Raw genomic sequence first — 24,648 nt, 5'->3', positions numbered from 1 at the left:
GAAAGAGGAATGATTTACGTAAACGGAAGTAAAACGGAAGTAAAACGGAGACAAAAATTGAACGCTTTGACAAGTAACTGATATCGCTGAGCGAGACGCATTGGTCGCCGTACGCAAAAGTTGTATCAACAAAAAATTGACCCAAAAAATTTGTGAACAAAAATTTTACAAAAATAAACAAGTGGTAGATGTTGAGGAAACTATTTTTAGAAAAATGGTTAAAAAAATGTACTGAAAGAGTTAAAACGGAAGAAAGCCTCGAAGAAAGCCGAATCGTCTACCACTTCTGACGCAAATTTCTTTTTGTAAAATTTTTATTCAAACGTTTTTGGGTCAATCAAACTTTTGTGTACGGCGCACAATGCGTCACGATCAGCGATATTAAGAACTTGCATCACCTTTAAGGGTTATTTGACTGATATTTTATACCAAAGCTTCCAAGTTGTAACGTTACCGTTTGGATTTTTTGTGTTTTCCTTACAATTTGTAACGTTACCATATCTCTTCCTAAAAATCGTTCAGTATGTTAATACCGTTACTGGTGTCGTACAACCTCGATACCGTTACGGACTGCAACTTTAAGTTTTTGGTACTGATGGTAACGTTACATTTTATCCGTTTTCGTCACGTTACGTCAGTAAACGAAAAAATACCCATAACAGTTTCATGCGCTCCCTTTCGAGCCCTATTGGCAGTCAGTGCAAATAGTACCCTTGGGGAGAATATTTGTAGGCAGTGTAAGAGTGTATTGGCACTGGGTGCAAATCTCAACGTTGTTTGCTTTCTGTTTAAAGTTTACAGAGATTACAAAAATGCAACGTATCACGGATGAGTGCATTTTCTTTTCACTTCAAATCAAATATTGAGGATATACGAAGCTGGTATACGCTTTGTTTTGTTCCTATGTTACATCCGAAAAAAAAGAAACAAAAAGAAGATTTAAAATACACACAGTAAATTGTGAGGCCGTTGGAAATTGTTATCTTTTCAAATTCGTTTTTTTTTCGCATGAAATCGTTTCCAAATTCGAATCATTATTATTTCGAAAATCATTGGACAAAATTGAAGGCAACGCAAAAATCGATCTGCTTTTTTATCTTTTAAATGGATACATTGAAAACGGAATACACTGTTATATCAGCACAAACATCCTCCGGGGATGTTATATATATACAAATATTGTTAATGATGTTTGAAATGTATGCTTTGCATCTATTAGGCGAATCATGAATATACATTACAATGATGTGATGTTTCGATGTTTCGAATGTTTAATCAAAACAACATATATGATGCCGGGCTTCCTTTGTACATGGCATCGTTTTCTCACTCAAGTTTTGTAAACCTAATTGGGTCCTCCAGACATAATTAAGATATTTGTCGCTTGCGTCTTTAATAATAGTACTTTTAATCTTGTTGACAACTTTTGACCAAATTTAGCATTACGTGAAAAACAAACACGGAACAGAACCAATCCACCACGTGACCGTTCACAGTACATGCTAACTGTACTCTGTCATCACGATTGTGATGTAGACAGTGTGATGAGCCTGGTGTGCCTTTTTACTCACGTCGTAATATCGAAAACACACGAAATCACGGGCCGACAGTTATGCGAAAGCTCTGTTTTATGGAAGGTGAATTGTATGACGTTCAAAGTTACTTTCAAACATTCCGCGGCACGAAAACGATCTATTACTTTTGAATGCATACGGTGGAGCTTTGCGTTTTTTGTTTTGTGTCTTTCGTATCATGACGCGTCAATAATTCTGCATGTCACACATCAAACCACACAATCCAACTGCCTGTGAATTCGTATAACTTGAGAAAATATTTTTTTAAAGCATGTACACTGAGCGAAATTTCCTACGTGCTATGCGTATATCATTCGTGCCCCCTGTTAAAAAGTGTGGTAAAGTAGTTATAAAGCAGGCTCGAATATAATACGTGCGAGACGTATTTCGCTTTGACGATTTAAAAATATGAATTTTATTGAATTCACTTACAAGATACACCATATTAACAGTTGACAGTAGTTATTATACATTTTAGTGTATACTACGTTTTCAATATGTCTCAAGTATAGAAAACAGTGCCCATGTATCATATACCGAGAAATCCGAGAAATTTTACACATATCCGGCAGAGAGATGCTAATATGACGACTGGGTCGTTTCGACGGTAGAGGGAATATGTCGAATGACAGTTGGGTTTTTGAGAGAGAATTCAATACATTTTCTCTCAACCAATTTCAAAATCAGTCGACATATTCCCTCTATCCGTCGAAACGACCCCGTCGTCATATTAGAATCTCTCTGATATCCGGAGTATTGTCTGAATTTTCTTTTTCTGGGTGTATTCCTTCAGGAATGCTGTGTGTTTGCTTCTTGTGATGTAAATATATATTTTCGGTGTGTGAACTGTTTTCAGAATATGACTTTGCGCTGTCCAAGGTAAATATAGTGAGGAGGTAATGCCATATATAACCGAATTAGAGTGCGGTGGCACGAAAGTTCGATACAAACGTCATCTCATCCATTCGTTGAAAGCAAAAAATGGAATAGAAAGTCGGGCCATCTGTTGTGTGATAGCGAAAATATTTTTGTGAAATACAAGTAAATCGTAGTCAACCATTAAAAAAAAAGATGTCATTGGCATTACCTCCTCACTGTATTTACCTTGGCGCTGTCCATTTACATGCTTCACAATGTGAAGTTCACACGCTGCGAGTAAACCATAAATATGATTATTGACTATCGAGTCTGCTACCTACTTTTTTCTATTCAAGTATTTTCAAGAGATTGATACAAAATCTTCTAATTCATTTTGCTATCATAACACCGGTATATCGATATTACGTGATGAGTCTTCTTAAACTATTCTCCTTTTCTATTTTGCAGCCGCTTCGCTATTTGAAGCAAGATGTCGTTGCAATAGCCTGGTGACCATATACTGACGACCGAAAATTAATAACATTTTTACTCGACGGATCTTAGTCCAATTTAATGTCAGTACATAGTGCATGATCTCCGAAACTCCGGAACATTCATCGCGGTAATATTTGACCGATTCAAATACTAATTACTGTTACTGCTGACTGATATTTGACTAAAATCCGCCAAGCACAAATTTAATTATTTTTCAGAAGAGCTCTTAATGGTGTCCGTGAATGTCCAGATAGACATTTTATTTATAATTTTTTTTTGTAAACCTAAATAGCATGTTTTTAAACCCACCCACCATATGCAACAATTTCCCATCGATAAATTTTTTCCAATGCACAGATTTTACCGGAGCATTAATTTTACTATGCGTCATTGCGTTTCGAACGAAAAATCGAAAAAGTTTCCATTTCCAGAATTAATTCTTAAAATTTTAAAACTAATGAATGACAAATGTCAGCAGGAGAGGAATTGTGGATCAATTCTCTTTCCTCCATTATATGTCAACTCTACCGATAGGATAGAGTATGATTCACTAGACGATGTCGCTGCGACAAACCCGGTGTCATCAGAAAAATAATATTTTACTCGACGGATTTCAGTCAAATAAAATGGAATGACCTCAGGACTCTAAAACAGCAATTATATGTATATAAATCGGTCCTATATCGGTTTGGCGATAAGAATCTTAAAAAAGGATATGACGCAACGATAGCGAATGTTTTCTCAAATCCTTTTCTCCAAAAAAATATAGGGCTACGTCGATTGAAAAACTGTTCCGGAAGCCTAAGGTCATGTGCTATACCATACGACGACATTTTATTTGACTAAAATCCGTCGAGTAAGAAATTAAATATTTTTCTGTTGACATTGGCTTTGTTACAGTGACACTCTTCAGTGATATAGTGAATCGCACTCTATCGGTAGAGTTGACAAAGAATAGAAGAAAGAGAATTGATCCCGTAATCCATATCCAGATATACAGGTACCTAGTATGCTAACGAGTTTTTGGAAGAGTCGTAAGTCATTAGAAAAATGAGATATAATAGTCGCTTTCCTCAGCACACCGATATTCAATTAGTTTGTAATTTAACTGCAACTAAGTAAAATAATTAACAGGATTACGCGCCCACCATCACACTACTTTTTAATTACTCTACAAAAATTAAGTTATAACACTACCGACGACTTCTCTCTCTCTCTCTCTCTCCATATATCTTTCTATGTCTCTCTCCTCTGTTAAACAACAAAAATTTCATATAAATGCCAAAAATTATCTTCATAGCTCTAAAGAATTCCATGAAACTATTTTAATTGCATAGACAAAACGACTATGTGTGCAGTGCACTGTACAACAAACGTCGAGATTTAAAATTCGCTTTTCAAATTCCCATCCTATTTCATCCTTTGTACAATGGTTCTACATCCATTTCAAAGTAACTAATTAAAGAATTTATTTTTTAATTATCCGCATCCGTTATGAGCATATCCCATTACAATCTCGACGCTCTTCAGTGTTTCTGAACAGTTCCATAATCCATGTTAATTAAACTAGGATTATGCAATAACTTTGTTGACAAAACGTGAAACGAATTTAACGGCAAAATTACAATAAAGATTAAAGAAACATTAAAATGACGCTGGAAAGTAAACAAAAATATCAAAATATCATTTTTGTCTCGCAATGTTCGTCTTTTTTACGGAATATAACGGACAAAAAAAAACGGTAGCCCATGCCATAAAACAAACAAATTGTAAAACACAGATCGCATAACAAATCAGTTTCAGTTTTATTCGTTTGGCATATTTCTGTTATTGTAACTTTTTAAAATTTATATACAAACATGCGGTTCGTGTCGTGTGCTTGCTTTATGATTGTATAGCCAACGAATCCAAACAAAAACTTGAGTATAAAATCTAGAGTTTACGAAGAATCAACAGAAAAGTTTAAATCGACTTTGTCAAACGTTATAAAGGACTGTAAGGCGATGTAAAGAAGAGCTTTAGTGTGATTTTTTTGATCCGAGGCGAAACCGAGGTCAATAAACACACTAAAACGAGACTTTTCAATTTTATCCCGATTTATGTAATCGATTTTACATGCTGAGGGCGTCAAAAGAAGTGCTTGACACATGAAAAGTACGCTTTTCAACAGATCTAGCATGTAAAACTATTTTTTTCCATCTATATTAGCGCAGCTACACTGTGCTTTACTCTTAACAAAGACTATTTTGCATATAATCGATGCATTTACAATTTTCCGTTCGCTTTCCGATTATGATCACCGACATAATCACTTACCGTATTATACTATCGAAAAGGGTTGGCTCATCACATAGACGGCTGTGAAGTGAACAAGACAAAGATTTTTTTAATGAAAATTTTTTCGCTCAACAAACACTGTCGTCGTTCCATAATGGTATAATGCATAAATAGGATTTTTATATTTTCATGTCTCATATTGTTTGCAACATAAAGTTTTATTTTGTTTGCTTTTGACGTCCATAAAAGTGTTTACATAAAGCTATATGCTTGTGTATACACGCTGGCATTCGTTGTGAAAATTGTAAGAAAAAAGAGTAAGTGGAAATATCGTTCCCCTAGAGAAGTCAACAATTGGGGCTGTATTATGAGATTTACGTTGCACGTTGCATAGGAATTTGAAATTTTCGAAAATTCTTATAGGTCGCGATTCGTGTATAGTCTCGAAAGTAAAGTGTACAGCGTATCGTAGTATCTATTTAATACAGCACATTACCATTCACTGTAGTTTTTACGAGATGTGATAAGTACACGTATACGAGGGTGTCTACAAAATAAATAGAAAATCCTCGATTTAGAGTTTCCTTAAAAGAGTATATACATAAGGCCGAAAAGACACGAACAGTATTGTATGTTGCTGAGATCGACAATACATTGCCTGTTTTAGAGAAAAAAAATCTTGTTTTTCTCGATTTTTGTTGCATTTTTTGAACTCTCACAAATTTTGATGGAATCGATTAGGAAAATTCGACAAAACAATTTACATTTTCTTTTAGAAATTACAATCGGCGACTTTCAAACAAGTGAATCATTTTGTTTCAGATGTTTGTCATCTGATTCACTTATAGAAACAAATGTGCTTGTATATACGGGTGAAATATGGGCGTAGTTTAACCGTTTAACGACTTACAACCATATTTGTTAAAATATGTCACTTATCTCAAAGTCGCCGACTGTATCGATTTATTTATCTTCTAGATTCTCCGGTTTTTCTTGAATTTTCTCAAAGTTGGTAAAATCGAAAAACCTTCTTGATTTTCGTGAAATTTTCTCGATTTTTTCGAGAGAAAAAATATCTCAAGGTGATGCAATGTAAATAATCTCCTCCATGGAATGTAACTTAAGGATATTCATCTGTTATCGAGAACGAAGACAGAAAAAAAGAAAAGTTCTGGCTAATATGGTCCTTTATATAGTAAAATGCATGTTAAGAAAATTGAAGTACAAGATTTGAAATCAGGAGATTAAAAATACTTTGATCGATTGAAGTAATAGACCCGATAATAATACAGGTCAGATGCTTTCCGTCTGTAACAGGTTAAAAACATAAACGACATGCCAAAAGATCGCGTCTACAAAACGAGCGTAAAATACCATAAAAAGACGTTAACGATAGAGTTTAGTAATAGGAGGGAAAAAAAGGAAAAGTCAAGTAAAAAACTGAATTGACTCACATTATAACGCACCAGGTAGTCGCCACCACCCATACTTGAATAATCCTAGAAATGATCACAGTTAAAATGGAAACGTAAATAGACCTCAACATAAGTTTTTACTCAAACAATTAAAGTTTTAATTCTTTCACATTGAATCACATGTTGTCAACAAAAGTAGCGTAAAGAGAGTCGTTTCACTCACACGTACGTATGGAATTGAAGTATTTCTGTGTGGTGGAACAAATAAAATGAAAGAAACAAACGAAAACCCACCAAAATTCAAAAGTTATGAGAAGCCTCCTCAGAGGAGGGTCAGTTTAACAGTTACAAAAAACTCTAAACGAGATCTACAACGACGTAAAATATACCATATGCCAATTACATGAATTGGAATAGAGTTATCATCGGCTACTACACAAACGAAAAAGTGCAGCTGTACTGAACCGAGGAAAGCCTGGGTGAGACGACGAATTTGTGAATATAATTTGAGCGAACAATTTCATAAAAAGTTGTACTATCTTCGAAATGCTAGCATGCTGGCCAAAGAGACGACACATCAGTCGGCACTCCTGTATTATGTCGACCTATGCTTGAAGATCAGCAACAATAAAAATACAGTCAGGAAGGTACGGCAAAGAATAGGATCGATAAGACTACACATTTCCATTACGAAACTGTCAAGGGTTAAAATGTTCGGTTCACATTAACGAATAATCATCTCAGAGCATCGATATATTATATATTTAGTCTGTTAGTCTCGTATACATAATGGCACATCGTACACTTACGTAAATACATGAGTCACACAAAACCCTCGTTCGTGATATTATATCCCATCCATATAAAATGTTGAATTTAATTATACAGAGATGATGTTACGACAATAAAATTATATTTTATTATTTTTTATGTTGTTACAGCGTGAAAACTGATTTGCATACTGGCGGAGCCCTAAGCAGATTATACATTGCAAATGCAAACCGCCACGATTCAGGAAATTATACTTGCGCGCTGGGTGACTTTGCTAAAACAACTGTGGCTGTACACGTACTAAATGGTAAGTTTTGATGGAAGGAAATGTTTATTTTGTTAATTTTTTTTTTGCTTCTTCTCCTTTTTCCCGTTTGAAATGGCAACTGGCAACGTTGTTTTGAATTAATATACAGACGGCAAATGTGTATACACATTTTTGAGTCCCTTGTGCTAACTGTGTAATGTGTAATATATCTGAATGAATATCTTATTAAGCTTCGTATTTAGATGAGCTACACTTTAAAAAAAAAAACTACTTTCATGGAAGGAGAAGTCATGCCATGAATTTATTCGGATCGTAGGCAATGTTTCTGAAAGAGTCATCAAATCACTGCGTTCCTGAGTTCACCTTTCCATTTAAACAGATGATCAGTATAAGATCAGATCAGATCAGATCCTTTGCTTAAGTTCCTTGCTCCGGAAATTTCGAGGTTCAAATTTGACGAGAGAATACGATCATTCGGTAACACTCGTGTGCAAATATACATTACTACATTACAATATAGTACTGAAGTGACAGAGGACTTCAGCCCAAGGTACGTTTACTCATCATGATCAAATTATTTCCCGATTGTAAAGTGTAATATAATGTTTTATCGCATACGCTGTGTGATTCCCCGAAAAAATTATTCACCTAGGATATATAAACAAACATTATACTTCTGTAAATTGTCAAAATGTCATTCGCATATCTTGTTGTCTCGTTTTCGCTTATGCGATAAAAAAGAATATGCACGTATGACAAGCCGTCTCGGCAAGCCTCGACCGCTTTGTCATACGTGCATAATATTTATTACTTTACTAGTGAGGTAATGTGGCCTTTCCCTCACTAGTGAAGACCCTTTCCCTCGCTCGTGAAGTAAAACGCCATACTTTACACGTGAAATAATTTGATATCTCGTATCACGATGAGTAAAAGTACCTCGGGCTGAAGCCCTCGGATACTTTTACTCATCTGGATACGAGATATCAAATTACTTCACTTGTATAGTAATGTACTATTACTTTACGAGCGATGTAAAGCTTTTTCCCTAGGGAGGGAAAGGTTACTTTACATCCATAGTAAAGTAAATGCTTTTTATCCGGTATCCAAATCCTATTTACCGAATTTTCCCGGTATCCACTAAAATTCGACCAAATTTTCCGGTAAAACTGTTACGATTTCCCGGTGAATATGTTGGTATTTCCCGGTAAAGAATATTTATTTTAAATCTTACTGAAGTAGCATACCAATGTAAATCCTCGGTGAACACATATGGCTTCCTTTCATCCTTTTTGGTAATGATGACAAACAATGTTTTTCTTCATATCATTAGAAAGGCGGGAGCGGAGCGATCGAAATAATTTGTGAATGAAAATGTACTTATCAAGAAAAATAGCGTGAGCGAAGCGAGCGAAAAGGAATTTTCAGTAAATGTCCAGACGTTAGTATTCTGTTTCTTTTAAATGACGCGAGCACAGAGAACTAAAGGTACTAGTTTACCCTGTCAGAAATGAAGAAAATTACTGATTTTCCAAAGCTGCAAATTTTCGATCGATCGCTATTACAGTTTCATGACAAGACGTTTTTCCTATTTTCGTACAAAAGATCTCGATTTGCTTCCTGTTTTCTAATCTAATCATTTTAATTCCTGACCCCTGTTTCCCACTGATCTAGCTGTTTATGATTTTCTAGTTTTTCCGAGCAATTTTTGATCTCGATTGCAAGAACCGATTTTATGTTTCTTGGTAATTTCTCGATTTCTAGTCATTTCTCGATTTTAGTCCACTTCCAGATTTCCGGAAATTTTTCCGTTTTCCGATTTCTGGTCATTTTCAGATTTCAATCCATTTTCCCATTTCCAGTCATTTCCTGATTTCAGGTCATGTAAAGATTTCAGTCCATTTCCGGTCATTCCGGAAAAAAAATATTCCCGGTATCCTGGATAACAAGGACACACATTATTTGCACACGCGCAGTCACAGCTGACTGAACTGTTCGGTAACCTAACATTTTTCTTCCAGTGTACACACAGCTGGAAATATATTCCGTTTAGCATTCGGTACAGGAATACAAGCCATCATTTATATCGTGCACAAGGTTTCACTACAGGATATAATTCCTGCTCGGTGTATTATTACATTAGAGATGGTTGTACAATATGTTTACCTTTGTCATAATGGGTTAAGTTAAAGGGATGCTGTGTAACACTCTTATTAAAACAAGGCTTTAGCAGTCGATTTGGTTTTATTGTTATTTTGATGAGTTAACAGAAGGTGTCCATGGGCTCTCTCGTCATTTTGTGTGTATATGGTATATGGTAGATATGCGCCATACACATCATAGACTTGAAGGAATTTAAAATTGATTAAATAAATAAAAATTAATTTTCTACGGTTATTTAAGGGTAGAAAATTAGGGGCCAAAGGTTGAAATTGAATACAAAACATAATTATGTGAAGTAGATTCGGCCCACACACACACACACACACACATTTCCAAGCTCGTCTCGTAATACATCAAAAGTTTTATGGTTTTCATAATAAATGAAATTTCAACCGAATGGATTTTCCTTTTATTTGTCCAAAAAACTTTTTTTTTTGTTTTGATAAGGAAGAACTTCATTACAAAAATATGCCACTGACGTATAATAATTGTGCGAACCGCACAGTTGATAGTGGCTTATATTAATATGAGATATAATCCTGCTTTTGTGTTTATGTGTACAGTGTTGTCATAAAGATGTTGCTGATGATAAGCAATTTAGTAGTGGAACAATTTAATTTATTTTACACATCTAGAGCGGATACATTGAACGCATTACATCAGGGATCAATTTTATTTTGATAGGTGTAGAGTTTGCCGACGGATGAATGTCACAAACATCGATTATATCATACAATGAAGTTTAAATACTGTACTAGGGAGGTAATGTGGTCATTCCCTCCTTAGGGAATAGTAGATTACATACTTGTGCGGAAAATCGTTGTTTTGAAGAGTCTGGAGTTTGTATGCTGAGCCGAAGGCGAAAGTGGCAAGTGATTCGGCTTTCTACCGTTTTAATTCCATTCTTACTTTTTTTGGTTAATTTTTTGTTGATAAAACTTATCCATCCAGGAGCAGAATGCATCACACTCAGCGATATCAGTTATTTTGTAAGTAAGATAAAGGATTTGCGTCACATTTACCCTTTAAGGGTTTTTTGACTGATATCACCACTTTTGTAGGTATGTCATTTCGACAACATCAAAAAACCTTGTGGAAATTAAAAAGTTCTAGAGACATCAGTCTGCATCCCAAAATCTAGAACCAATCTTGGTGTTCCGAATAATAAAACTACTGAATTTGGGACTTGTGTTACTTTTATTGAATGCCCCGTTTTCATATACAACCTTCGTATTTAAAGCGCTTTTCCGGGTGTCTAAGATACATTTTCATTCATTTGGCCTCCCGTCTGTTCGCCCTGTTCGCAAATGTAGGAGAGAGTAAAACAGTATCTCGTAAAGTGTTTTTAAGGTTCAGTGAATTTATAACACTTGGAACACCTCACTTTTATCGAAAATAACCCAAATCCATTGAAATCCGATAAAATTTAGGAAGTACCATAGAAATCATCTGTCATGCCAAAATTTAGGAACCAACCTTGGAACACCTTTCTTATATCGAAAATAACCCAAATCTATCGAAAAAAAACCGATGGAAGTTAGGAAGTGCCAGAGCAATCATCTGGCATCCCAAAATTTAGGAACCATCCTTGGAACACCTCACTTATATCGAAAATAACCCAAATTTATATTTAAAAAAAAACAGACAGAAGTTATAAAGTGTCAGAAGAAAGTTGAGATTACAATGTCATTAGGTATTCCCGGGTATTCCCATCCATGCTATTCTAAAATCTGTTTTGTCAGTGCCTTGGTTTTGACATGACATTTGAAATAAACTTTCGACTCAGACAACACATCTTTCATGTCGGGTTCCCTTCGGCGTGTATTGTTTGTATTGCATTCTTGTACAAAATATTTATTTCATTAGTATGTAAGATGACATGTTCAATAATTATTGTACAGTAATAGTAGGAGGTAATGTGATCATTCTATTCCTAGGGAGAATTCTGTACCTTGCTCGTATACTAAAATATTCGATTTGCTTCGGTTATGTGACATTATATCCGCACACGGGCAAAAAAAGATTATAAAATATTTCCTGTGTCCAGGTAATGATTTTTCTTATATAAAAAATACCTGATGCAGGTAACTCTAATTTATATGCAAAATAAAGTTACCTGGACACGAATTACCTGACACAGGTAATAAAATCTTTTTTTGTCAGTGCCTTGGTTTTCACCTGACATTTAAAAAAAAAACTTTTGATTCTGACAACACATCTTTCATGTGACAGGCAATAAATGGTAGATTACATCCTTGTTTGGAACTTTGTTTTTATACGTAACTCACAATAAATCGCATTTAAGCTATCGCCGTTTACATGAGCTCTGACATAATCTAATATTGGTATCGGACTGAGAAACGTTCTCCGATTACACTTGTGACGTTTTAGATTGGCACAAACAATAAGACAATAAGAGGGACGGAAACAAAGAGTATAAGAGTAACTTAACATAGTTCTGTGGTTGTAACAAAGAGACATACAACTCGTTGTTTCCCAAGTTTTCGCGGAAATATTTTATCCACACAAATGCATTCTACGCCAGAGTGAACTCTAATGTTACTTCATGTTTAAATCCCCTTCACCGTTTACTGCATTACTGTACGTGTAACAGCAATTTTGCTTATCCTGTTTGTTTGAAAACAAAATTCCATTCCATTTAATTCAATTTAATTTGAAATGTTTCCTCGACGGTACCAACACTGTACTCTACCGCCATTACATACAGTTAGTTATAGTTCAGTCATCCGAAAGACGGGTTTAAAAAGCAACTAAACTTCAATATTATCCACTCCTATCATCGTTCAGTAACAATCTCATTGACAAATTAAGTCTGAAGTTCCATTAAATTGTACAATTCAATTTCTGGAATCGTGTCAACATCTCGTATCAAGTTAAAGACGAAAATAATGACATAATAGGTCTATTAATCCTAGCACGCAATGTTGAACACACTGTTCACATAATTACAGTCCAGTTGAACATCTTGTTCAAGGAAATGAACACCAGACATCGCCGAATAAAAAAAGATATTCAAGCAATTTGTAAAAATTATGTAGAACACGTGTGCGTGTCAAGATATTATTCAACCCACAATCCAAATTACACATTCTTGAACCTACATCTTAACTTAATCAGTAAATTCTTTCATTTTTTTTTCTTCTCACCACCAGTTCTATAAGATAATTTACTCTCCCTCTTTAAGTACGTTATATGTCTTGATGGACCAATTAATATTAACAATGACGTGCGAATAAAATAACCGAAGAAAATGTGCTTTCATAAAGCGTAACTGTAATAAATCACACTTTCTTTATATATTTTTGCTCCAAGTTTTTGACTAATTTATGAGTGGCGAAGGAAAAACTTTTCATCCGTGAACGAAAACACACACACACAATATGTGTTTTTTTGTATATGGAGAATTTTATCGTTTGCTTGGTGTACTATAGTCGAGCCTGAAAACGTTAGCTTCTGAACAACAAGTTTAAACTTTATTTGAGAGTTGTAGTGCGATAGGTGACCAGAGTAGAACGACTGTCAACTTCTCGAACAGATTGTGCATGTGCACACAAAACATTAGCTTGAAACGAGCATTATGTTTTCGTCAAGTTGACATATTCTTGTTGTTTGTTCTGAAGTTTACGAGTTAACGACTTTTCATCGATTCATACAAAATGGAAAAACGCAATATGCATCACACAAACACATGAGTATGATGTGTAACAATACAGTGTTAAAAGAGCGTAAAAACAGGGGGATAGGCATGGGCGATAATGATAATGATTATCGATAATTATCGATAATCGATAATTATCGACTTTTTTTTATCGAAAATTATCAAAAAAAATATCGATAATCGATAATTACAGATATTTTGATAATTATCATGATATCGATAATTTGATATATCGATATTTCGGTCCGAAAATCCGATATTTATCAATATATTCCGATATATCGGTATATTATCATGAATTTTCAGATAAATATCAAAATATCGATATTTTGATAATTATCGAATTTCGATATTTTGATAATTATCGATAATTATTAAATTATCGATAACGATATGATTAATCGATTATCGATAATTTCTTTCGATTGATATTATCGACAATTTTGAACGTCTCCCATCCCTACAGGGGGAAAAACCAGTTAATTCAACTGATCTCTATGATCTCTATGTGATATGTCAAAATTTCGACTCTGTTTTAACACTATATAGTCTGTTTAAAGAGCGAAATAAAAGCATGCGTGTAGTGGTAAACTGACCAGTTAAAACTTGCTGTAAACATTCCATTGTTGATTTCAATTTTGTTTTGTTTTATTTGGCAGCGGAAACTGACCAAAAGTGATCTCAATTCACAAAACTGGTTTCTCTCTCGATTTAAACACTCTATACAGTGTTAAAAGAGAGTCGAAATTTTGACATATCACCCATCGAGATCAGTTGAATCAACTGGTTTTTTCCCCTTTTTACATACAAATTTTGACATATCACATATCAAGCTAAGTTAAATTAATTGGTTTTTTCCTCTGTTTTTACGCTCTTTTAACACTGTATACACATATTGCTGCCCAGTGCTAGGTCAGCTTTCTGCTAGCTCGAAATTTTTTTTTGAGAAATCGTTCAATACTTGTGTTCGGTTTGTTTACAGCATTGGTCGCTATGAGTCAACCTCGGGCCACGTTGCTCGGCTCCTCGGCAATGACTTGTTTGTGTATTTCGATTACCTGACTTCTGCGTTTTTACATACTCTGATGATTCTCGTCTCTTGATGATGTGGTGAATCATTTTACATGTAAAATAATCAGAAGTGGTGTGTTCCCGCGTATCTAATAAAATGGCGGTCTTCGTGACCTCCTCAAATTATACAGGACGTGTACCGAAAAATTCAGCTTTCATCACAAGTCACAAACGACGTTTTTTGCGCTTGAAAATTGAAATGAGATGAAACCACAGCAATTTTAGAGATCGTTCAGGAACTCTTCGTCAAGTTTCACTGGTGAGAATTTTGACACTTCTTTCATATAAAATATGTCAAAATCTTCACTTTTGGGTAACGAATTTTAAGTTCCTGAACGAGCTCTTAACAAAGACCCATTTCTACAACAGACCTATATGAAAATCCATTTTCGGTCGAAGTACAGAAAAATTGAACTTTTCGATCATAATTTGCGTGTCAAAATCCTTCGAATTTCAGGCGGACCAAAAACGTCACATTCTCTCACCAGATAGAGAGCCAAAACAACCACTTTTTCGTTCTCAGTGACATCACCGTTCGTTCACAATAAACTATTGTAGTTTGCGTGTACTTAACTTATAGTTGCGGCATAAAATGAAATCATGATTTTTGATCTCGACTTTGCTTCGTAGACTCAACTTTTATTACTGGTTAAACAAATAACGATTAGGGTGAGCGTACCGATCCTCTGACAGGAATGAGTCGTCTGGCCTATTGTTCTCTCATTCATAAAAAAAGTTTATGAATGAAAGAACAATATGTGTTCGAATCGGTTCGAATACTCACGCTACATAACTAGGAAAGAAAATTAGAAACGTTGAGTTTTCGTGTGCTGATCCGAGGCGAAGCCGAGATTTGAATACACATGAAAGCGAGACGTCTCCATTTTCATCCCGTGTCACTTAATCACTTAATGATTCTACAAGATTTGTAGATCTGAAAGTACTTTAACAGCCTCCATTTTCAATTTTCTTATATCGTTTACATGGTCCAAATAGATCACGTACGTTTATCTACGGATAATTTCGTTGAAATTGTCTTCATTTACAAAACTAACTTATTCACATATCCACTGCTCAGCACATTGAAAGAAACGTTCGCACCGTGCCCGACTACAAATTTGTTTCGAGTATTCTGCATTTTCAGCATAAAATGTGCAAATTTTCCGAAAATATTTTTCAGAAGAAAAAGAAAACAAAGTGCGGCCTCAAACTCAAAACCAAAAAACGATTAGTCAGAAACGGCTTAGGTCGTCGCTCAATGTACCATACACAACCAAGTATCCCATAAAAATATCCCGCATGTATGTTCTGCTGTCCGTCGTGTAGGAAAAAACATTACCACACATAAAACATATCAAATGGGTACATAAAATGTGTAATATGCAACACAAAAATATTGTTCACCGAAAAAGATAATGCCCAGGAAAACCCTTTTAATTTTTTGTTGTTGTTGTTGCTGTGCTGTTGTTTCACCCCAGAAAATAAATTATTGTCCATTTTCGGTCATTTCGGGACTTTTACTTTATATGGTTGCGGTGCACACAATGTACCGAATGTTTTATTTTTGCTAGCACTTTCATTGTAGTCTAGTTTCGATTGATAAAAACAATCGTTTTTCGCTAGAAACGATAAGATGTTTTTCATGCGCGCACGTTCTGTTTTTCCTTATTTTCTTCCGTCAATAGGCCATGAGAAAATTGTGTTTTCTAGACGACTGGTCGAATGACATTTCTAGTGAGAAAAGTGCAGCACTTTCTCTCCCGCTTGGGGAGAAAATAGAACTTTTCTCATTCGAACTGTCACGTTGTTTCTGGTTTCGAAAATGACATGGCGAATCGATGTGTTTGTTTCGTGGAGAAAAACGTTGTGTTCACCTCTGGAAGATATAGGAAATTCAAACAGTAGCGACGTGTGTGTCCAGAGCAAAGCGAGGGCGCTGAAACTTCGCTCGAGTGTATCTCCACTCCACTCTGTAAACAAATAACTATTACAATCATAGAGTTCTAAAGTATTTTCGGTTTGTAGTTTGTGTATAAAGTACTCTGCATTAAAATGAAAGGTCGGCCTCGCCTCTGGTCAAATACCGTAACATGAAAACTTTGTTTTAAACTTTTCCCTAGTTATTGATCTGAGAATTTAGCTGTAAGGGCACTTGAAGCTGCCAAATCTCTCCCTGTTACTTTTTTATGTATTTTCATTAAATTAATCCAAAAACTTGTTATCGTTTGTCTTATTATCCGCTGTTTTGACTCCTTAGTAAAGAGTCTTTACTCACTAATTAATAAATAGCTCAAATCGAAGAGCTTTTTACCGCATGAGAATCCATCTGAAACTAACGATACTAGAAGTCAATTGAAAATAGTTTCTGTCACTGTATCGAAATGTGAGAAATGTGGTATGCTACTTACGATGCTTTGCATTGAATAATGCTGTTGAAAAATAAACCACATCTCATCAGGCTATGGCGACAGTTTGGAACAATTCATTTCAAATACGAAGTTACATTTGCTTCAGCATTGACATAAATCTCGGTTTCAAACTTGTGATAAAAATGATTCTCGCGCACAATGGTATGGGTCTCGACTGTGACTCTTGTTTAAGGGGAACGATAAGCTCATATGAGTTCGTTTTGATCGCACCACTTCGATACTTGTCATCAATCAATAATATATGTAATGCCAATACCCTCTCTAGCAACCTAGCTACATTTAATTAGGTCGGAAAAATGCAACGTAGCCATTGCATTTTACATGTAAAATTAGAAATTAGTCGACAGTGTAGTCTACAAACAAATAACGAGGTGTTTTGACAGTGTCAAATCGAAGTTTGTTTGCTAGATAAAGTATTGGTAATGTCTATGGCAATTTGTAGAAGCAAAATGGCAACAATAAAAGGGTTTTACCAAAGCACCTAGCACAGTACTAGAATATTGCTTATGTCAAATAGATTAATAACTTACGACAGTCAGTGTTATCATGGAATTTCTCATTTTTACACTGTGTTAAGATCATGCGGTTAGCATACTCTATTTTTCATAATCAATATTCTATTACTATGCTAGGTGCTTTGATTACACGCAGTAAAAACGCTTTCCATAATTCAAGTTTTTGCTGACTGATATTAATTGGTTTTACAAAAATAAAAGCAAAGCTTTTAACCACCCGACTAAGTGACCAGACAAAGATACGTTCGCCTATTTCCCACATCTATATATATTTTGGTAAAATGTTTATCCATTTTTCATTGAACATACAACATTATCTCATATATGAGTCTCATATATACGTTTAGTGTGCGAGCTGTTTTTTTTTTCGTTATTTCATTCTACTTCGATTTTTTTCAGGAGAAAATCCAGCAGCTATGCAACATGCAAACAGCGCAAGATGGACACCAATTACACTGGTGGTATTTCTGTTGACCTTAATCGTTTTTGGCCACAATAATTTGCGGTGACTATAATTCTGTGAGCATGGTTTCTCTTTCGTTTAGTTTTTTTTTATTTTAATTTAGAATTTATATTTGTTTGAAACAAATTGAATACACGAGAGAATATATTTATGAAATATAACTATTGTGTGTATGGCAAAAAAAAGAAGAAAAACTGTTGTTAATAGGTTTATATTTAGTGACATTGATAAAATATAAAATATTTAAAAAATATATCTTAAAATACAATAAAAAATGAAAATTTAAATGAAAAAAACCCAAACCAGTTGATAGGAGCGATACAAAGGATATTTTTAATATTAATATTTGATACGATTTTTTATAAAATATTTTGATTAAATTTCAATTGGAGATTAAAAGAAAAAATTATTGGATGAATTGTATAAATAGACAGATGGCGAATAATGGAGAAATAATTTTTTTTAAGTAAAATTGTTCTGAGGATTTTTTTTTTAAATTGACCAGGCTCCATCAGAGCTCTTTTTTAGCGACCCTTTGTTTACATGCCCAGATAGCCCTTGGCCCCAATAGTCTAAAACCGCAGTCGTTTAATTTTAATGTTCTTTAATTGGCTAGTGAACTTCCACCAAACGTCGAAAAAGGGTGTTTTTGTCCGTGATTTACTGCCGCTACAGGCTATGAACGTACATGTTCAATGGATAGGTGTTGACCAGTAGATACGGGGCAAGCACAGATATCTGTTCTTTGTTCGAAAGTGACAAAAATAATGTTTCAGTCAAAGGCCGGAAAGCTCATCAAAATTTCCGGCCTTTGACTGAAACATTATTTTTGTCATTTTCGAACAATGCTAAAGAACATGTAAGCTATCTGTGCTTGCACCGTATCTACTGGTCAATACCTATCCAATGAACCCCCACACTTGTATGTCCATAACCTGTAGTTTTCGACTTTTGGTGGAATTTCACATTAAATTTAAACGACTGCGGCTTTAGCCTATTGGGGCCAAGTGCTATCTGGGCACGTAAACAAAGAGCCGCTAAAAAATAGCTCCGACGGAGCCTAGACCACTTTCAAAAAAGATCCCTCTCTCTCTCTCTCTACCATTTTAATATGTGAACTACATCACCTAATCGAACTTAAGTAAAAAAAATATAATCAAACTAAACCGGAGAACTAAATTTCCTTGTAGAATAAATTCCCAGCTCCCAGCGTAATTTTCCTCTCTCTTTTTAAAAAAAATCTACCGGAAAATATATTGCTTAAAACAATTCATTCCGTTATGGTTAAATGAACCAGTTATCCTTTGGTTCAAGCGTCGCTTCGTTAAAATATTTATAGAAAACAAAAGCTGTTTTTTTTATCAAACTTCGACATCTTTCTTTTCAGTTTTATATTCTTCGTGGTAATGTGGGGTTAATGGATATAAATCTGCTGTCCAGACTTTTGTTTTAAGTTTGCAATTAAAACGAAAATCTGACACGGTTATTGGCAGAATAAAAGAATTAAAAGAAAGTCTGCTTCGTTAATATCGACAGCGAAAGTGACTTTTTTTCGCTGGTTTGAATTTGTCAGTTTCTTTACCCTTTTGTTCATGTATGCCACGTTATTAAATCAATATTTTTTGATTTTTTGGCGCAATTGCGCTAGCTAATAAACTCTAAAATCGTTCCAAAGCACGGCTCATTTACTAACCAATATAGAGCTAGAATTTGAGTGATAGTTCTCTGATTGACTGCAAATCGGTCTTCTGTCACTTCATAACAAAAATCTCAAGCCATCGCTGATAGATACTGTAATCACGAGAACAATCTGAGGTTCAGGTATACCTGAAATCTGACCTGAAATATTGGTGATTTTCCGATTTCAGGTAAATTCATGTCAGATAAACATTTTCAGTTCAGATTCAATTCTAATCAGATTCAGGTAATCTTAGCTTTATTTTTCAGGTCGACCTGACTCTTGGGTTCGACCTTCAACTTTTGAGGTTAAACATCTACATACGAGCCACCCACCCAAAACGAGCCTAGTACAAAAGATGGTGTCATCATTAACATAAAAGGGGATGATGTAAAAGAAAAGCCGAGCTCGTATTTGGGGTGGGTAATTTGGCACAGGATGCCAAAACAGCGCATTTTTGTACTACGTAAAAGTTTAAATCGCACACGATTTTTCGATACCAAAATTTTGTAAAAGGAGTCATTAAGAGGTTCCGAGCCTACGCTGAAATTGTAGCCTACATTTCTGCGTTTCGAAATTTTTGATCGCTGATATCTTTTTACGAGAGCCCTTTCTGAAAAATGTACGACCACATTTTCGAGTAAAAATATGTCAGCTTTGAATAAAAAATAAAATTGTCTGTGAAAGTTCCATGTGCTTTGAGAAAACTGTACCGATGCCCCAAATTTGCATCAAAGGTACACTTTTCTCAAAGCACATGGAACTTTCACAGACAATTTTATTTTTTATTCAAAGCTGACATATTTTTACTCGAAAATGTGGTCGTACATTTTTCAGAAAGGGCTCTCGTAAAAAGATATCAGCGATCAAAAATTTCGAAACGCGGAAATGTAGGCTACAATTTCAGCGTAGGCTCGGAACCTCTTAAGTCGATGACATGGCTAAAAAGAATTTGCAGCAATACACTTGCATGTACGAGTTCACCTTTTATGTAGTTTAAAAGTGCATTCTTTAGGTACCAGATTCCCCGATACCTCGTATTTACATGTTTTAGCCTACACATCTCAACCGCTGGACTCTTTACCACAACCATAATCATTTTCAACTGACCACAATGAATTTGCAAATTAAGCAAACATTGTGATGAAATGTTAAATTGAGCGGTCCACTTTAAAGGGCATTAGTATCTTTATCAATTCAACCGCAAAACCGAACCGAAAATCTCATTAATGTTATCTTCCGAAAACACACGCAATTGAACAAATTACTTCAGCTGAAAATATTATTTCCATAATTATTAACAACAAACATTCAGAACGTAATCGGAGCGACATTAAAAAAGTCGTAACAAAAAATTTTTAATTTTGAACCGAATATATTCAAATATTTGATGAGTTCAGCGAAACAATCATTAAAATGGTATAACGTCGATGTATAGAATTTCGCTTCGCATGATCTAAAATTATAATTTAAAATAAAATTTATCCGAAATGCATTTATGCCGTTTGCATTAAGTATTATAATCCAACAAAACCAATGACAACCTGGTGCATAGATTTGATTTTCGATGGTAGACTAGATATAAATATGAATATCATCCACCATCGTCGTAATTAGATAAATTGTTATTCGTTCCGTCCGGTGGTCAAATGTTTTAGTTAATCATTTATTATTGAATGCATTCAGTTGGAGTTGTTGATTCGATGACTTACTGCGTATACATTTTCAATTAACTAGAGTTCATTATTGATAATGTTATTTATGACAATTAATTATTGGAATTTATTAAAATTCTATTTTTGCAAAAATATCACTCATTTGAATTATGGGAATAGGTCCAATCAGAACGTTTAATACAGCATGTCGATTTTCCCAATTCTGCTCACACCGACATATTATTAAACAGCTTTAAGCTCAAAACACACGAGGCATCGAAAACGTGTTTCGATCAAAATTCACTTTGTTATAGTTTCCTTAAGCATCAAAGAGGAAAGAGTTTTTGTTAGCACCATTTTTTAGGGAATTATAGTTCTCTTTGAGATGATTCTGAGTTACACGTGGATGAATGAAGTCAACTGTGTTTAAGCGAGAGAGATGGCGAAACGACAACCTATAGTTCTATCTCGGGGATCGTTGTCAGATTCTTTTGTATTATTTTTGACAGCAGACCTCGAGTTGATTTTCCATTTCCCTCTACATAAGCACTGTATTGTCATATTCCATGAATTCTATCACCAATAAATTGTCCAAAAGATTACACAGACAGTGAGTTATATCTGATTAAAAATTAGTGGAAGCCGTTGACATCAGAGCCTATTTTCGAGAGAATATTTTCTTGACATTTTGCACATGTTCTTTAAAATGCTTAAGTGCTAGTCGAACATTTCCATCACTCATACGTTCGCAACTTTAAGAATTCGTAACTTAACAGGTTCTTATGGGATTTAATACACGCAGCTGTCAAGCTACGAATATTTGAAGTTACGAAAAAATGAAATAAGAACAGTCGTACTGGGCGATTCTTGTATTTTCGTAACTCTAAACATTCGTAACTTGACAGTTGCATAAAGAACTGTCAAGTTACGAATCTACGCCCTGGACGTCAATTATTGTGAATTTAAGAATTCGTAAGTTGACACTTGTCACCTTAAAGGTTACGAATCGTATCGAACTCTCTTATACGCTCAAAACAAACGAGGCATTGAAAACGTGTTTTGGTCCTATTTTTCATGACGAAATTTTCGAAACTGTCAAATGAATTTCAGGAAAACGGTTGTATTGCTGTCAAATGAAGTTAGAACTTTTTCTATTCAAAATCGCGACTGCTGCATCTGTCAATGAAAACTAGGACCAAAACACGTTTTCAATGCCTCGTTTGTTTTAAGCATAGCATTAAGGTGACAACTGTCAAGTTACGAATTCTTAAATTCATGAGAATTGGTGCCCTGGGCGTATGGGATTTTATATACTCAACTGTCAAGTTACGAATATTTGGAATTACGAACGCATGAGCAAAGTATATAAACACTGAAGGTAACGCTAATCCGCAAGAACACACGGACCCCTACTTTCGGGTGAATATAGTTTTTATAATGTTGGACACAAGTCAAATTCACTTTGTTAGGTTGCAACACATGCCAAAACTCAATACTAAACAACACACTTCCAACAACATTATCACGCCAAACGTCACGGATGCAACATAACAAATCTTATATTCACCTGGAACTTGGGGTCCGTATTTCTTGCTATTCCCTGAGGATTTACGTTACCTTCAGTGTGTATATTTACCTTGCGCATGAGATTCAAGGCGTTTATATTTATTCAAAAATGTGTCACATTGAAATGGTTTTCCCTTGTGAGTTGAATAGAACCGTAGAATAATTCTTGCGAAATTTTCGACTGGAAAAGCATTCTCTTCACAAAAGGACATCTATTCAGGACTTTTCATTAATGTTCAATGTTGACTAACATCCTGCACACAATGCTATTAATATTATCACAAAAATATCATCACTCAATGACACACATGCATACCAATAGATTTATACTAAAACGAACTGTGAAAATCCTTTCCTCGGTTAAACTGAAAATTAGAAATCTAAATAACCGACTCATTCTCCCGTCTCCCCATAGAATTTTATAATAAAAGGATTTTCCAATGAAAATTTCCTGACCTTATTCTCCTTGCCATTGCTTCTCTGCGGAACAGTATATGGGAATTTATTTAAAGTTGACAATTAATAATGCCGGTGCAGTGTTGGGCGACTTGAAATTATTTTAATTGAATCTGATGAAATGAACAACAAACCAGTTTTGTAAAACTTTATCTCACGATTGCTGAGCAAACAGAATAAAAGTTTTGTAACTGCTTTGCCCATGTAAAAAATCCCACTTTCGTATCTAAAGCTCAAAACACGCGAGGCATCAAAAACGTGTTTCGATCAAAATTCTCTATTTGCGCTTGAAGACTGAAATTCGACGGATTTCGACACACAAACTACGATCGAAAAATTGCCTTTTTTGGACATCAGATAGAGAGATATTTGCGGCCGATAAAAACTTTGTCGGTTGGGGAGAGCGGCCGAAAATGGATTTTCAGTGATGAAAAGCTGAGTTTTTCTGGACACGTCGTAAACTTGTCCTAGTAAACTAGTTCGACTCCGCCACGGACAAGGCTTAGGACAAGCTAATGACTAGTACCGAAAAATACAATTTTCCATCACTCGTAACAAATTGTACTAACACGTTTTCGATGATTCGTGTGTTTTGAGCTTAATGCTTAGTTTCCTCTTACCAAAAAAGTACTCCGTGTGAGCGACAAAACTGAATTTTTTCAAATTTACCTTTGTTTATTTGACAGCTCGCTCTCTGACGGCTCTATCACGTAGTACTTTTTGTTGAGTTCAATGGACACTTAAAGCTGTTCCTCCTGCTCCTCTTCAGAGAGATCCTATATGCAATACGTCGAATGACAGCTGGTTTTTTGTGAGAGAATCCAATGCATTTTCTCTCGAAAATTAAAATTATTCGACATACTCCCTCTATCCGTCGAAATGACCCAGTCGTCATCTATCTGTCTCTCTTCGTTTCTCTGATGATTTCTCTAATTTCGTATGCTACAAATGGCAAATGAGAGAAATCGGAGAAAAGCCGAGAAACTAAAGTGAAATTTTTACGTGTGCAAAGGAGTAGATAAAAAAACTGAAAACTTTCAGTTAATTTATGCGATTGTTGCAGATACAAAATGCAGTGTGAATGTAAAGATAATTTTGCGGCAACAAATTTTAATAATGAAATTAAACAATAAACTAATCAAAAATGTAATAGTTACGATGACAATGTAAAATCAAATATTTCTACACTAAACTATGTACTCTTCGTCTGTGTATAGTAAAGGTATATTAATCTATGTAATAAAATAAATTTGTAAATAAAGTTACCGTGTAGCCATAGCCATAACATAGAATCTATATATAATTATAATAATATTAA

The 24,648-nt window shown here is 34.8% G+C and overlaps 1 protein-coding gene across 1 annotated transcript in view; it reads left to right on the top strand.

The window, feature by feature from the left end:
• LOC119076707 (tyrosine-protein phosphatase Lar-like) overlaps positions 1 to 18,189 on the top strand; it is a 130,792-nt gene extending 112,603 nt beyond the window's left edge. The window contains exons 8-9 of the mRNA XM_037184031.1: positions 7,561 to 7,697; positions 17,912 to 18,189. Coding sequence (XP_037039926.1) covers positions 7,561 to 7,697; positions 17,912 to 18,021 — 247 coding nt within the window. The 3' untranslated portion in view covers positions 18,022 to 18,189. The remainder of the gene's footprint in view (positions 1 to 7,560; positions 7,698 to 17,911) is intronic.
• Positions 18,190 to 24,648: the final 6,459 nt, after the last annotated feature.

The sequence above is a fragment of the Bradysia coprophila genome, chromosome II (assembly GCF_014529535.1).
Source record: "Bradysia coprophila strain Holo2 chromosome II, BU_Bcop_v1, whole genome shotgun sequence".
Classification (NCBI taxonomy): Eukaryota; Metazoa; Arthropoda; class Insecta; order Diptera; family Sciaridae; genus Bradysia; species Bradysia coprophila.
The sequence above is the reverse complement of the archived record's forward strand: the minus strand, read 5'-3'. Positions and strand labels throughout refer to the sequence as shown.